The sequence below is a fragment of the Anomaloglossus baeobatrachus genome, chromosome 6, assembly GCF_048569485.1.
Source record: "Anomaloglossus baeobatrachus isolate aAnoBae1 chromosome 6, aAnoBae1.hap1, whole genome shotgun sequence".
In the NCBI taxonomy this organism is placed as follows: Eukaryota; Metazoa; Chordata; class Amphibia; order Anura; family Aromobatidae; genus Anomaloglossus; species Anomaloglossus baeobatrachus.
Window position 1 is genome coordinate 290,606,832 of NC_134358.1, and position 16,337 is coordinate 290,623,168.

The following is a 16,337-nucleotide window of genomic DNA, read 5'->3' on the forward strand; positions in this document are numbered from 1 at the left end:
GCCTGAGCGCCATGGAAACCAGTGTACATGACGAAAGATAAAAGCTCCCATTACAGGATAGAAAAAAACAAGTCAATTACAAACTTGCTTATTTTCATTCTATCTAATGAAACAATTTAGATTTAACACTTGAAGGAATGGTGAAAAATTGTTGCAGTCTATACTGATGATGACTTTATTAGAGCCCTTTGCTCTTCCATGGTTAGAGCTGCTCTGTATTAAATTACACATGCATGACCCCAGAATGCAGCATATCACATAAGCTAGTTTTCCTTGGAGCCGTTAATAGTGCAAATCCACATTAGAATGGAAAAATCAAGTGATCTGAGGGGCTTCAAATGACGCAGTGTCATTGGTGCTAGACTATCTGGAGGCCAAAAACTGCCAACGATGTAGGGTTCTATTTTTGAAAATACACTGACAATGAGTCATCAAGGAAAAATCATGTGTATTGTAGGAAAGCCAAATAGAATAGAGTTAAATCCTAGCTTTGCAGGGTTCACTATGCTGGGGAACAGAGCATTGAGTGGATTCTGTTGGGAGCTGCAGAGAACGTTTGTTGCTGACCAAAATGAACCAGAAGGGTCCCGATTGCCACACAGGTGAGATATTGTGGTCAGGGTGTGAGAAGAAGAAAGGACCTCTAGTGTTGGCAGTCCCAATCAGAAGCGGAGAGGGGAAAGACTGATCTGAAGCTGTGAGCCAGCCCTGATATTACATGTCTGCTTTTACATGCACTGTAAAAAGTCAGATATTTGTACCAAACATTGTCTGTGTGAACACTACCGACTACCTGGGAGAGTGAATCCTACAGTATGTAAACAATGAAAATGGTCAAAGAAAGATGCTGAGCAACTCTCTGATACACAGATTAATAAAGTGCAGTAAAATACATAAATGCTGCTCCAACTAATGTGTCCTAATACGCAACTTATCGTTGCTCAGCATGGATAGGCTATAAAGGCAGAAGACCAGTTCGAAGGTCATTGCTGTCTAGTGGAAACAGAATTGCCCTTTTCCAGGACTCCAGGGGACAAAATGAACAAATATTTGGCATGATTAGATGAATCCAGATTTCTTATGTACTATGCTGGTAAGACTAGTTTGGAGCAACTAGCACGAGGAGATAAACCTTTTTGTTTAGACGGATGGAGGTGAAGTAATGATGTAGGGACTGTATTCTTGGCACATCCTGGATCCTCTAATATCTGTGAATAGATGTTTGGACAATAGGGCTACGGTTATCACTCTATTGCTGCTAGTTACCCAATAAAAGGACACGTTCAGCAAGACAATGAACCATACCCACAAGGATGGAATATTGATGGATTGGTTCTAGAAAAATGGCAGCGAGTGTTCCATATTTCCTTGACATTCACACTCCTCAAAACTAAATCCCAAGACGAGCCAGGACGGACCGTTGAGAACATCAGTGCCCCCAAATAATTTGCAATGAGAGCTGTACTTTCCGTGTGAGCCAATATTCCTGGAGAACGATTTCAACACTTACTGAAGTTGACCCTATTATGATGAATTGCTGTGATTCTGAAGTCCAAAGGAGGTCTTACACACTACTAGATGGGGGTCTCTTATAAAGTAGCCATTCATTTTATATACAGTGTGTATGGATGTGTAAACATCAAATTAGATATAATATTAAAAAGATTTAATATTAAATGATATTGTTGAAAGATATGCCATTATGTGCATACTGTAGGTACTTACATATGAAAAAGTTGATGACAACTCCAGGAATGTAGCTTCCGAACAGAATAAGAACTGTGCATACACCGCAGACCAAAAGGCAAAACTGCAAAAAACACAAAAGATATGAACATAACTGATCTCATCAATTTGTTAAAAACTTGAAAAATTCTAGATATGAAGAAGGGAATTTTGTTTACTTACCGTAAATTCCTTTTCTTCTAGCTCCTATTGGGAGACCCAGACAATTGGGTGTATAGCTACTGCCTCCGGAGGCCACACAAAGTATTACACTTTAAAAAGTGTAACCCCTCCCCTCTGCCTATACACCCTCCCGTGCATCACGGGCCCATCAGTTTTGGTGCCAAAGCAGGAAGGAGGAACTTATAAATTGGTCTAAGGTAAATTCAATCCGAAGGATGTTCGGAGAACTGAAACCCTGAACCAAAAGAACCCTTCAACATGAACAACATGTGTACACAAAAGAACAACAGCCCGAAGGGAACAGGGGCGGGTGCTGGGTCTCCCAATAGGAGCTAGAAGAAAAGGAATTTACGGTAAGTAAACAAAATTCCCTTCTTCTTTGTCGCTCCATTGGGAGACCCAGACAATTGGGATGTCCAAAAGCAGTCCCTGGGTGGGTAAAAGAATACCTCGATAAAAAAGAGCCGAAAAGACGGCCCTCTCTTACAGGTGAGCAACCGCCTCCTGAAGGACTCGCCTACCTAGGCTGGCATCTGCCGCAGCATAGGCATGAACTTGATAGTGTTTCGTGAATGTGTGCAGACTCGACCAGGTAGTGCTGACACACCTGCTGAGTCGTAGCCTGGTGACGCAATGCCCAGGATGCACCTGCGGCTCTGGTAGAATGGGCTTTCAGCTCTAATGGAATCGGAAGCCCAGAAGAACGGTAGGCTTCAAGGATCAGTTCCTTGATCCACCGAGCCAAGGTTGACTTGGAAGCCTGCGACCCCTTACGCTGGCCAGTGACAAGGACAAAGAGCGCATCAGAACGGCGCAAGGGCGCAGTGTGCGAAAAGAAGAGCCGGAGTGCTCTCCCGAGATCTAACAAGTGCAATCCTTTTCACAATTGTGAACTGGATGAGAGCCAAAAGAAGGTAAGGAGATATCCTGATTGAGAAGAAAAGGGGGATACCACCTTAAGTAGGAATTCCGGGACCGGACACAGAACCACCTCATCCTGGCGAAACACCAGGAAGGAGGCTTTGCATGACAGCGCTGCTAGCTCAGACACTTTCCGAAGTGATGTGCCTGCCACTAGGAAGACCACCTTCTGCTAAAGGCGTGATAGCGATAACTCTGAGAGCGCTAAGAGCCAGGACTCAATGGCCACCCAGTCAGGTTGAAGACCGCAGAATCCAGATGGAAAATGGCCCTTGAGACAGCAAGTCTGGTCGGTCCGGGAGTACCCACGGTCGACCCACCGTGAGGTGCCACAGATCCAGGTATCACGACCTCCTCGGCTAGTCTGGAGCGATGAGGATGGCGCGGCGGCAGTCGGACCCGATCTTGAGGAACACTCTGGGCAGCAGCGCCAGAGGAGGAAATACATAAGGCAGTCGAAATTGCGACCAGTCCTGAACTGATGCGTCCGCCGCCAGCGCTCTGTGCTGGTGGTTGATGTACGCGACCTCCGTGGCGTCGTCCGACTGTATCCGGATCTGCCTGCCGTCCAGCCACCGCTGGGACGCCTTTAGGGCTAGCTACGCTGCCCTTATCTCCAGAACATTGATCTGAAGGGGGGACTCTGTCAGAGTCCAGGTTCCCTGAGCCCTGTGGTGGAGGAAGACCGCTGTCCACCCTGACAGACTCTCGTCCGTCGTGACCATAGCCCAGGATGGGAGCAGGAAAGATTTTTCTTCCAACAAAGAAGTGGGAAGAAGCCAACACTGAGGAGAGGTTTTGTCTGCCAGTGAAAGAGAGACGTTCCTGTCTAGGGACGTCGACCTCCCGACCCATTTGCGGAGAATGTGCCATTGGAGTGGACGCAGATGAAACTGCGCAAAGGGAACTGCCTCCATTGCTGCCACCATCTTCCCTAGGAAGCGCGTGAGGCGCCTCAAGGGGTGAGACTGGGCCCGAAGGAGAAAGTGCACCCCTGTCTGCAGCGAACGCTGTTTGTCCAGCGGAAGCTGCACTATCTCTGAGAGAGAATGAAACTCCATCCCGAGGTAAGTCAGTGATTGGGTCGGTGTCCATTTTTTACTTTGGGAAATTGATGATCCACCTGAACCTCTGGAGAGTCTCCAGAGCAATGTTCAGGCTGTGTTGACATGCCACCCGGGAGGGTGCCTTGACTTAGGAGATCGTCTAAGTAAGAGATCACCGAGTGTCCCTGAGAGTGTAGGCCCACCACCACTGATGCCATGACCTTGGTGAAGACCCGTGGGACTGTCGCCCGGCCGAAAGGCAGAGGCACGAGCTGAAAGTGTTCGACCCGGATGGCGAAACACAGGGAGCGTTGATGCTCTGGTGTAATCGGCACATGGAGATTAGCATCCCTGATGTCGATTGATGCTAGGAAGTCTCCCTGGGACATCGAAGCGATGACTGAGCGGAGAGATTCCATCCGAAACCGTCTGGTTCTCACGTGTTGCTGTTGAGCAGAATGAGGCCCAGAACGGACCTGATCCGTCCTTTTTTGGTACCCCGAACAAGTTGGAGTAAAGACCGCGACCACGTTCTTGAAGCGAAACGGGGATCACAACTCCCAATTGTATTTTTCGTTGCTGAGGTCTGTTTGGTTTGGACTGGGGTAAGGACGAGTCCTTTCCCTTGGATTGTTTAATAATTTCATCCAATTGCTCGCCAAACAAACGGTCGCCAGAAAATGGCAAACCGGTTAAGAACTTCTTGGAAGTAGAGTCTGCCTTCCATTCGCGAAGCCACATGGCCCTGCGGACTGCCACCGAGTTGGCGGATGCTACCGCCGTACGGCTCGCAGAGTCCAGGACGGCGTTCATGGCGTAGGACGAAAAAGCCGACGCCTGAGAAGTCAAAGACACAACCTGCGGGGCAGAGTTACATGCGACCGCATTAGTCTCAGTTCAGACAAGCTGAGATAGCTTGGAGTGCCCACACGACTGCGACGGCCGGAGCAAAAGACGCGCCTATGGCTTCATAGATGGATTTCATCATGCGCTCTATTTGCCTGTCAGTGGCATCCTAGAGCGATGAACCATCTGCCACTAATACTACAGATCTAGCCGCCAGTCTGGAGACTGGAGGATCCACCTTGGGACACTGAGCCCAACCCTTAACTACGTCAGGGGAGAACGGGTAACGTGTGTCATTAAGGCGCTTAGTAAAGCGCTTGTCCGGAAATGCTCTGTGCTTCTGGACAGCATCTCTGAAGTTAGAGAGATCGAAAAACGCACTCCGTGTACGTTTGGGAAACCTAAACTGGTGTTTCTCCTACTGTGAAGCCGACTCCTCTATAGGTGGAGGTGGGGGAGAAAGTCTAGCACCTGGTTGATGGACGTTATAAGGTCATTTACTATGGCGTTCCCTTCAGGTGTATCCAGATTGAGAGCCACGTCAGGATCAGAGCCCTGAGCTGCGACCTCCGCTTCATCCTCCAGAGATTCCTCATGCTGAGACCCCGAACCGCGTGATGAAGTCGGGGAAGGTTCCCAGCAAGCCCGCTTAGCCTGTGTGAGGCTGCGGTCCGTGTCGGAGTTCTCACCGTGGGATCTGGGTGCCACCCCAGGAGCCCTTTGCTGTACCGACCGAGAAGGGCCTGGGGGCGATGAACTCACAGTGCCCTGGCCCTGTGTTACCGGTCTGGACTGCAAAGCTTCTAGTATCTTAGCAGATCATCCATCCATAGACTGAGCCATGGAATGTGAAAGCGACTCAGAGAGTTTCTCAGTCAAAATTGCAAACTCTGTCCCTTCCATCTGTGCAGTGGAAACCGGCGGTACCACCTGAGCCGAGGGTCCCACCAGTGCCGGAGGCTCCGGCTGAGTGAGTGCCACAGGGGCCGAGCATTGTCACGATGAGGGTAGGTGGAACCTGCAGGTAACATAGCCGCACAAGAGGTACAGGTTGCAAAATAAGCCTGTGCCTTGGCACCCTTGCTTTCTGCGGACGACATGCTGTTGTCTCCTCTTAGAGTGATCAGTGAGGGTATATAGCCTAAAGCAAATAATGCTGCCGAATAGAGAAAATGTATACAATATATATATATATATATATATATATATATATATATATATACACACTTCGGCACCCAAGGGGGACCAGCACCTGACAACTGGTGTGGCTTACCGACCGCCCAAAGCGGTGGTGTGTCCACCAGATTCCCTGCCTGGGACTCCCAGAGCTGCAGAGCTCATTCTGAAATCCTCCACCGGCAGAAGTGATTATAACAATGCCAGCGTTCTGAGGGGAGGAGAGAGCCGTGGGAGTGCCTAATAAAGTGCGGGCATCTGGTGCCCCACAGTGCTCAGTGAGGGGGGAGGAGGATACCAAGTATGCTCCAGCCCTCACTGCTGACGTCCAGTCGGCCGTCCCGCCCCCACCCCTGACTGGCAGGCCCGGGGGCGGGAGTACATGGTACTAGGCCGCAAAAGCCGGGGACTAAAGTTAAAAGCGCGGCCGGCCAACAGGCGCGGTCGGCGCGGTAGTCCCGTTCTCACAAATTACACAGCAGCCGCTGCGGCGTCTGTAACACAGGCGCTGCATGCACCGTCCCTAAGGGGACACAGAGTACCTTATGGATGCAGGGCTCTGTCCCTGATGATATCCAGCCTCCTGTCCGTCAGATTCCCCCAGGGGCTGCGGAGGGAGCCCGGTCCCAGTGAACGGCGACCGGTTAGGATCCCACTTCTCCCAGAGCTGCGGAGCTCGTTCTGAAATCCCCCACCGGCAGCAATGATTATAACAATGGCTGCCAGCGTTCTGAGAGGAGGATGGAGCCGTGGGCGTGCCTAATAAAGTGCGGGAAACTGGTGCCCCACAGTGCTCAGTGAGGTGGGAGGAGGATACCAAAGTATGCTCCAGCCCTCACTGCCGACGTCAGTCGGCCGTCCCGCCCTTACCCCTGACTGGCAGGCCCGGGGGCGGGAGTACATGGTACTAGGCCGCAAAAGCCGGGGACTAAAGTTAAAAGCGCGGCCGGCCAACAGGCGCGGTCGGCGCGGTCTCACAAACCACACAGCAGCCGCTGCGGCGTCTGTAACACAGGCGCTGCATGCACCGTCCCTAAGGGGACACAGAGTACCTTATGGATGCAGGGTCCTGTCCCTGGTGATTTCCAGTCTCCTGTCCGTCAGATTCCCCCCAGGGGCTGCGGATGGAGCCCGGTCCCAGTGAATGGATGACCGGTCAGGATCCCACTTCTCCCAGAGCCTCTAAGGGATGGGGAAGGAAAACGGCATGTGGGCTCCAGCCTCTGTACCCGCAATGGGTACCTCAACCTTAACAGCACCGCCGACTTAGTGGGGTGAGAAGGGAGCATGCCGAGGGCCCTGGGGCCCTCTTTTCTTCCATCCGATACAATCAGCAGCTGCTGCTGACTAAAATGTGGAGCTTGTATGCATGTGTGCCTCCTTCAACACAAAGCAAAAAACTGATGGGCCCGTGATGCACGGGAGGGTGTATAGGCAGAGGGGAGGGGTTACACTTTTTAAAGTGTAATACTTTGTGTGGCCTCCGGAGGCAGTAGCTATACACCCAATTGTCTGGGTCTCCCAATGGAGCGACAAAGAAAATTAGTTTTATACAACTGTGGCGCCCCTGAGGCTTCAGTCGCCACAGGGTACTGCACCTGATTATAGGTGCTGTGCTCATCCCGGATTCCTGGGTCATCAGTGTCTGTTCCAAACAACACCACATCCTAACACACAACAGATTAGCTCACGCATTAGAGCAGGGCTGGGGCAGGTCCCATTAATGCATTGTGACCAGTAACCTGGTTATGGTACTTAAAAGGGAACCTGTCACCACTTTTTTGGCGTATAAGCTGCAGCCACCACCACCACCTGGCTCTTATATACAGCATTCTAACATGCTGTATATAAGAGCTCAGGCCGCTGAGAATATAGAAAACACTTTATAATACTTATCTAACAGTCACGCGGTTGGCCATATGGGCATCTCCGTTCTCTGCTGCCGGCGCCTCCTCTTTCGGCCATCTTCGGCCTGTGTGCATGACGCGGCTATGTCATACATACTCGCCGGTCCTGCGCAGGCGCACTACAATACTTTGATCTGCCCTGCTCAGGGCAGATCAAAGTGCGCCTGCGCAGGACCTGAATGCCGGCGAGTGTGGGTGACGTCGGACACATCATGCTTCGCGGCTAGAGGAGAACAAAGATGGCCAAAAGAGGTGGCGACGGCACCGGACAACGGAGACGCCCATATGGCCAACCGCGCGACCGTTAGGTAAGTATTATAAAGTGTTTTTTATGTTCTCACAGCGGCCTGGGCTCTTATATACAGCATGTTAGAATACTGTATATAAGAGCCTGGTGGTGGTGGCCGCAGCTTATAGGCCAAAAAAGTGGTGACAGGTTCCCTTTAATCCCCGTGAACTGTATCTAGAGAGTGGAGCTTAGTGGGCGGAGCTAAGTTGGAGAGTGACAGTTGACAGTCAGTCAGGAGTTGACGGAGAGCGAGGAAGGGACTTTGGTCCAGGGAGTTCACTTAGTGACTTTGGTGGAAAAAGGAGTACGGTCGCTGGGAGAGTACAGTGTCAGTACTCACAGGACCGAGCACAGACAGGGTGTAGAGCCCTAGATTAGGGGACGTTTTAAGCTCGCCTAATAAATCTACCGGGAGAGAAGATTTTATGTTTCTTGGCCTACCAAAGTGTCCGGGGCACAGCAGCAGACTTAGAACCTGGGAATTGGTACAGAGGTCCAACCGATTGAGAGGTTCAAGCTGCCTGCCGTACAGGCCAGTACAGTGAGACCAAGAGGTGACCACAGAATGCTTCAGGCCACGGGGATCCACCAATTACAAACAGGTGCATGGAGGAAGAGCCCACCAGGTCACACAACCAGCACTAGGAACTGAGGAGTTCGGGATCGCCTGGAGCCCATCATGGTGGAGACCAGCACCCTGCGGGCAAGGAACAATATGTGAGTAAAGACATCTTGAACCGCAGCCCTTGTGTTGCCTACTTCTTCCTGTGGCCTGTCAGTCCTGAAGAATACCGCTAGAAGTACTACAACTCCCAGACATCCCGCTCCTGCTGCTGAAGTTTACTTGATCCCTACCATTGACTCTCCTAACGGTTACCCCGGGATTATCCGCTACACTTGTGGGAAGCAGAAATACCTCAGCTGCCATAACACCATCCCCGCGGGTCCCGTCTAGCAGCCGCAGCCTCATAGCTGCATAAACCACAGGTGGCGTCACAAATTTTATCCCACTGTAAATAGCCATAATCCCCCTTTTTTTATTAAAGGACTCCGCCAGGGTCATGGAGCCGAGCACCGCCACCGCTGACATCTCCAGACTAGTCCGGCCCGGTTCCGAGTACCCCGAGCCTGGGGCGGGCGAGTCACAACGTTTCCAGACTGGCTTCTGATTGCCAACATACAGTGTGAGCCGATCTACATTTGCCCACAATTAGGGGGTGTGTACAGTGGAGTAACTAGAGTCTGATGGGACCCAGTGCAAAGTTTGAAAACACCACCATTATATGTATGGGCCATGATACCGCTCTAAATCCTATAAACAGTCACCTCAATAAATGTGAACATTTTTTTACATCACAATCTATGAGTGCAGTGAAATTTATTTATTATTTTGGATTGGACCCATTTTTCCCTTGCACCACCAACCACTTGTCTGAGCGCAGACCAATTTTTTTTTATCTAAATGCTATAAAGACATGAGTTGACCCCCCCCCCCTTCATTGTGTCATTCCAAGCCCCTATCCTGGGCCACCTCTTGGTAAATATGTCCCCCATCCTGGTGTATGGCCTCATCATTGCTATATTATATATATATATATATATATATATATATATATGTCTCCATCATGACCCCATCCTGGTATATGTCCCCAACATGGCCCATCCTGGTGTATATCAACATCCTGGCCCCATTCTGGTATGCATGTCCCCATAATGGCCCCCCATTCTGGTATGCATGTCTCCATAATGCCCCCCCCATGCTGGCATGCATGTACGCATAATAACCCCATTCTGGTATTCATGTCCCCATAATGGCCTCCCCATTCTTATATGCATATCCCCATAATGGCCTCCCCAATCTTATTAAGAATGTCCCCATAATGGGCTTCCCCATGGTGGTATGCATGTCCCCACAACGCCCCTCCCATTCCGGTATGCATGTCCCCATGATGGCCCTCTCCATTCTGGTATGCATGTCCCCATGATGGCCCTCCCCATCTGGTATGCATGTCCCCATGATGGCCCTCCCCATTCTGGTATGCATGTCCCCATGATGGCCCTCCCCATTCTGGTATGCATGTCCCAATGATGGCCCTCCCCATTCTGGTATGCATGTCCCCATGATGGCCCTCCCTATTCTGGTATGCATGTCCCCATGATGGCCCTCTCCATTCTGGTATGCATGTCCCCATGATGGCCCTCCCCATTCTGGAATGCATGTCCCCATGATGGCCCTCCCCATTCTGGTATGCATGTCCCCATGATGGCCCTCCCCATTCTGGAATGCATGTCCCCATGATGGCCCTCTCCATTCTGGAATGCATGTCCCCATGATGGCCCTCTCCATTCTGGTATGCATGTCCCCATGATGGCCCTCCCCATTCTGGAATGCATGTCCCCATGATGGCCCTCCCCATTCTGGAATGCATGTCCCCATGATGGCCCTCCCCATTCTGGAATGCATGTCCCCATGATGGCCCTCTCCATTCTGGAATGCATGTCCCCATGATGGCCCTCTCCATTCTGGTATGCATGTCCCCATGATGGCCCTCTCCATTCTGGAATGCATGTCCCCATGATGGCCCTCCCCATTCTGGAATGCATGTCCCCATGATGGCCCTCCCCATTCTGGAATGCATGTCCCCATGATGGCCCTCTCCATTCTGGAATGCATGTCCCCATGATGGCCCTCTCCATTCTGGAATGCATGTCCCCATGATGGCCCTCTCCATTCTGGAATGCATGTCCCCATGATGGCCCTCCCCATTCTGGAATGCATGTCCCCATGATGGCCCTCTCCATTCTGGAATGCATGTCCCCATGATGGCCCTCTCCATTCTGGAATGCATGTCCCCATGATGGCCCTCTCCATTCTGGAATGCATGTCCCCATGATGGCCCTCCCCATTCTGGAATGCATGTCCCCATGATGGCCCTCCCCATTCTGGTATGCATGTCCCCATGATGGCCCTCTCCATTCTGGAATGCATGTCCCCATGATGGCCCTCTCCATTCTGGTATGCATGTCCCCATGATGGCCCTCTCCATTCTGGTATGCATGTCCCCATGATGGCCCTCTCCATTCTGATATGCATGTCCCCATGATGGTCCTCTCCATTCTGGTATGCATGTCCCCATGATGGCCCTCTCCATTCTGGTATGCATGTCCCCATGATGGCCCTCTCCATTCTGATATGCATGTCCCCATGATGGTCCTCTCCATTCTGGTATGCATGTCCCCATGATGGCCCTCTCCATTCTGGTATGCATGTCCCCATGATGGCCCTCTCCATTCTGGTATGCATGTCCCCATGATGGTCCTCTCCATTCTGGTATGCATGTCCCCATGATGGTCCCCATTCTGGTATGCATGTCCCCATAATAGCCCCAGCCTGGTTTATGGCCGCATCCTGCTATATGATATCCCCGGGAGCCGCACACAGTAAAAGAAAAAAATAAACAATCCTACTCACGTCCCCCTGGAGGTCCTTCTGTGACGACTGCATGGTGCAACACTGACAAAGATACAAAAGTAGATGCTAGAATGTATGGGCGCCCTCCAGGATGACGTAATTTGTCACGTGATACCGGGCGTGTTCAAAATGCAGCCCGCTGTTTTCCAGAACCTCCAGGTTGCATATAGAAGCGGGGGTGCAGGCATGAATAGTAGCGAGAGGAAACGTCGCCACGCCCACCAACCAAGCCTGTCACGCCCACTAACCTGGAAGGAGCCCATACATTATAGGCTCAACCAACTGACCAGCTTAACCTAAACAACCTTTCCTATGACCGGAAGAGGTCCACAAGAATATGAAACCTAAAATAATGTAGCCCCAATTTACCAAAGGGTGGAGGTGGGGATACAAAAGAGAGAGGACCACGGATTATCAAAGTGAAATACAAATTTATTGAATATACAAAAAGTGATACAGGACACACAGTGGAGGGAGGCTAGATGGAAACAGCCTGCCAGGAAACAACCCACAACAATACCAGGGCACACCACCAGATGGCACAACCTGCTGACAGGCAGCAATAGAGAGAGGGAATAAACAAGGTATAAACTGGCCCGTAGAGAGTCCAAAGGGACAGTGTGAGAAAGACAATTGTACATAGGAGATCTGTAGGATCCCCTAAAAAAGTCCCAGAGGCAGGGGGGCATAAGTGATTAATCTATTTTACCTTGCGTCATGTCAGAGCAGTGATGGTGGATGTGTCCGGGCGTGGGGGCGGGGCCAGTTTATACCTTGTTTATTCCCTCTCTCTATTGCTGCCTGTCAGCAGGTTGTGCCATCTGGTGGTGTGCCCTGGTATTGTTGTGGGTTGTTTCCTGGCAGGCTGTTTCCATCTAGCCTCCCTCCACTGTGTGTCCTGTATCACTTTTTGTATATTCAATAAATTTGTATTTCACTTTGACCAGCTTGTAGGCCTCGTGTTCCTCTTGCGTTTTGAAGGAGCGAGTGCAATCCTATAAAACATTGGACTACACTCGCACCAGGGCAAAACCACGGGGTAGTGTGCATCTGTGATTGACTTCTCATGCCATATGGGAAATGAATCGCAGCATGCTGCATTTGGCAGCGAGTCTCGGCTCACACATCCCCATACAAGTCTATGGGAGTGTGTGAGGCATCGCACTGCACTCGCATGTAATCCGAGTGCAGTGCGATATACAGAGACAGGCCGCGGAGGAGATGGAGAAAGCGCTCCTGTTCTCCGCTGTGATGAGGGCCGCAGCACAGGGTCATTATTAGCATATCGCCTCTGATGCGCGCGCACCGGAGCTATGCACAAATAAGCCCTAATCTCTGCACAATTCAAAAGCAATTTTGTCACAAACAAATCTACACCAATTATGCTGCAGATTAGGCTGAGAATCTCCCGCTGCAGATAGCACAACCCCCCACTATGGTCTCCTCTGCTTCTATGGCGGTGCAGGATGTACTCTGCCAGGCTCCGTACAACCCAGCCTCTTGCTGTAATCCCACTGTAGTTCACCATTGGCTGCAGAGGAGGCTGGGGTATAGAGATTAGAAGGGATAGCCATGACAGGTGAGCATAGTATCCTCCTTTTATCTTTCCAGTGGTAATCTGGGGCTGATTGTGGCTCCTGACCTTCCCATTGATCTCAATAGTGAACATCCACAACCAATTTGCAAGATAAAAATATGCTCCAATCCAGGTGGATTCTGCCACTATTTTTGTTGCCGTCTGTAAAGGAGAATTGGTAAAATCTTAGCCACTTTTTTCCTACTGTATAATGAGTTACGGATTTCTTTACTAAAGTTAAGTTTCCACAATTAGTTATTTATTTTTTATTTTTTTTATGTTTATTTTCGTTGACCAGAAAACACATTGTATTATGTTCAAGCAAAGCAGATAGGATTTATAGTACTATTTCTTTTTTTTTGTTATAAAGAGGTGGTTCTCCACTCTGCCACAGTGACCACATCCCTGTAAAACTGATAGGGGAGGCGTTTTCTAAATACCTTGTTTAGTCAATTCTGCCACTGAGCAGCGCTATTGCGGTCTACTTATCCCCATCACGTGACCCCCTCGGACTTCGAGACCTCAGTTCCAGTGATATCACGTCAAGCCCAGTCCCTGAGTGACTAGGGTGTGGGTAGTGTTTCACTGCTCATCACAGCTCAGCATCTTGCATGTGCTCTCCTTCACTACAGAGCGCTGCAAGCAGGAGTGATGCTGGGCTGTGATGAGCTGTGACACTCCGCCCACAGCCAGCCACTCAGGAAGACTGGGGCCGCCTCAGTGATGTCAGGTCAACTGGAAGTTGACTGACCTCACCGGATCTCAGAGGTCACGGAGCCTCGGAGATCACTTCATGGGGATGAGCAGTCTGCAATAGCGTTACTCACAGGCAGAATTGTCTGAACAAGGTATTTAGAAAAAGCCTTTCCTATCAGTTTTACAGGGATGTGGCCGCTATGTCAGAGTAGAGAACCACCTCTTTAAGCAGTGGAAACTGACTGGTTTGAAATATGCAACATGTCATTTTCTCTTGTGGTAAATATTAGTTTTAGGCCAGAATCACACTTCATGTAACTCGCGAGAGTCTCGCATCGCATCACCCGGCACGGCCTGACACTCTCCGGTCAGGAGCGGATCAGCTGCATAGTGATACACGTAGCTGATCCGCTCCTGTCAGGATAATGTGAAGCCGTGTTGGGGGATGCGATGCGAGACTCGTGTGAGTTATGTGCAAGTTTGATTCTGGCCTTAGACAAAAAAAGAACTGACGGCACTTGTAGCATGTAGTGTGAACAGGTGCAAAACTGAACATGACATATAATAACCATAAAAGACAGTTGCACTCTGAAATGCTAAAACATGGAAACCATGAATGTAAGAATATAGACATGCATTACTGTTGAAAGGTAAGGTGTCGCGTTTTTTTTTTTAAATTTATTTTGTATTAATAATAGTGATTATGGAATCCATTATTAATACAAAATTAAATTCTTTGTTTACTTTTTATTTAATTCTATTTTCTGAAACCCTGGGCGCTGCCATCTTGGATTTGCTGTGTGTAACGACAGTCTCTCACCTCATTTATGGCAGCCCCCAGAGCATTGGATCTGATAGTCACGCTCCGACCCCTAGACTTAACACGGAGATCTCCCTGCTGTGAGCTGGACGCACCCCCAGGGCTGTCCAGATCACAGCAGAGGGAGGAAGTTACCACCATCTTTGTGGAGCTCACAGTGTATGCTGTGTGCTGCACTTTCCCCCTGTCACCCGTTCGGGATGTGTGAGTACCGGCGCCGGGCTAACGTGCTATTCAATGCCCATTGCCCAACATTATCAGTGGTGACACGTGTACCTGTTTTCTTTGTTACTGCCTCGGTCACCGGGCTTAGGGTCAGTGCACATGATCAGAAGTCCCGGCACTTCTGGTCATGCACACTATGAAGCCAGGGTGTACACGTCCCAGCTTCAGAAAGGTCTAGTCTGCATGACCGGAAGTGCTGGGACTGCTGATCATGCACACTGACCCTAAACCCAGTGGCGACAATGGACACAGGTACGCGCGTCACTGCTGATGATGCTGGGCAATGTGCATTGAATAGCATGTTAGCATACCCCTGTGAGCATGCTAACATGCTTAAAGAGTAGACTAGTCGGGGGAAATAACGCCCTTGTGACTAGTCCCTGCGCTCATTAGTATATCATAAAGGATCTTTAGAAATTCTTTTTTTTATAGATCTCTTTATGTATGTTACTAGATACAGGGACAGTTAGGCAGGGATTAGCAAAATGCACCCAGAACTGCTCGTGGTTTTAGATAAATATTAGACCTGACAGGTTCACTTTAGCCTCTTTCACACGTCTGTGAAAACCACACACGTTTTGCACGGACGTGTAAAAGGTGCGTATGTCTTTCCGTGTGCCGTGGTCCATGTGACACCTGTGCTGCCGGAGAAAAACGGACATGTCTACGTGTGGAGCACACAGACACACGTATGCTCCACACATACACACGGTCCTTTTAAAAATACGCATGTGTGTGCAGTCCCATTGATATTAATGGGTCTACGTGTGCCCGTGTCTCCGTAACGTGTGAAATGGACCTCACACGTACCGGAGACATGGATGTGTGAACGGAGCCTTAATCAGTAATGCATGTCTATATTCTTAAATTCATGGTTTGCATGCTTTAGCGTTTCAGAGTGCAACTGTTTTTTGTTTATTTTTTGTTAAATATTGTTTTTTTTTTATTTACGAACTTTCCCATAGACTTGAATGAGATAAAACCCACACATAAAAAAACACATTTGTGTTTTTATCGTGTTTCCACAGTGTAAATGCACTAAAGATGTGTGTAATCCATATGACTATCAAGAAAAGTTTTAACAAAGGGAAGTAGCAGGAATTTTCTAAAAAAAAATAAGCTTTATTTAAAACATGGCATACCAAAAGACAAATATGTTGCAAAAAAAAGTGATAAAAATGTATGTAAAAAAACGCAATAACCTAATTTAGCAAATTGGGCTAGAACATCTACATCAAAATCTCACCCAGTGCTCAAGAGAAACTAGCCTTAGAATTTGGGCAAAGACTCTGTAGTGTATCTACCCCACATGTCACAGCTAGGTAAGGTATAATGCAGACATATGGAAGATAGCACTTAGGCTGTGTTCACACACTGCGTTTTTGACCTGCGTTTTTGGTCCGTTTTTGCTGCAGAAATTTCTTGAGAAATTCTTGTAACCTTTCTGCAGACATT

General features: G+C 49.4%; 1 protein-coding gene across 2 annotated transcripts in view; it reads right to left on the minus strand.

The window, feature by feature from the left end:
• The window catches only part of RETREG1 (reticulophagy regulator 1), a 175,334-nt gene that overhangs the window by 37,885 nt on the left and 121,112 nt on the right, over positions 1-16,337 (minus strand). For both annotated transcript variants that reach the window (XM_075314875.1, XM_075314876.1), the window contains one exon: positions 1,726-1,810. In XM_075314875.1, coding sequence (XP_075170990.1) covers positions 1,726-1,810 — 85 coding nt within the window. The remainder of the gene's footprint in view (positions 1-1,725; positions 1,811-16,337) is intronic.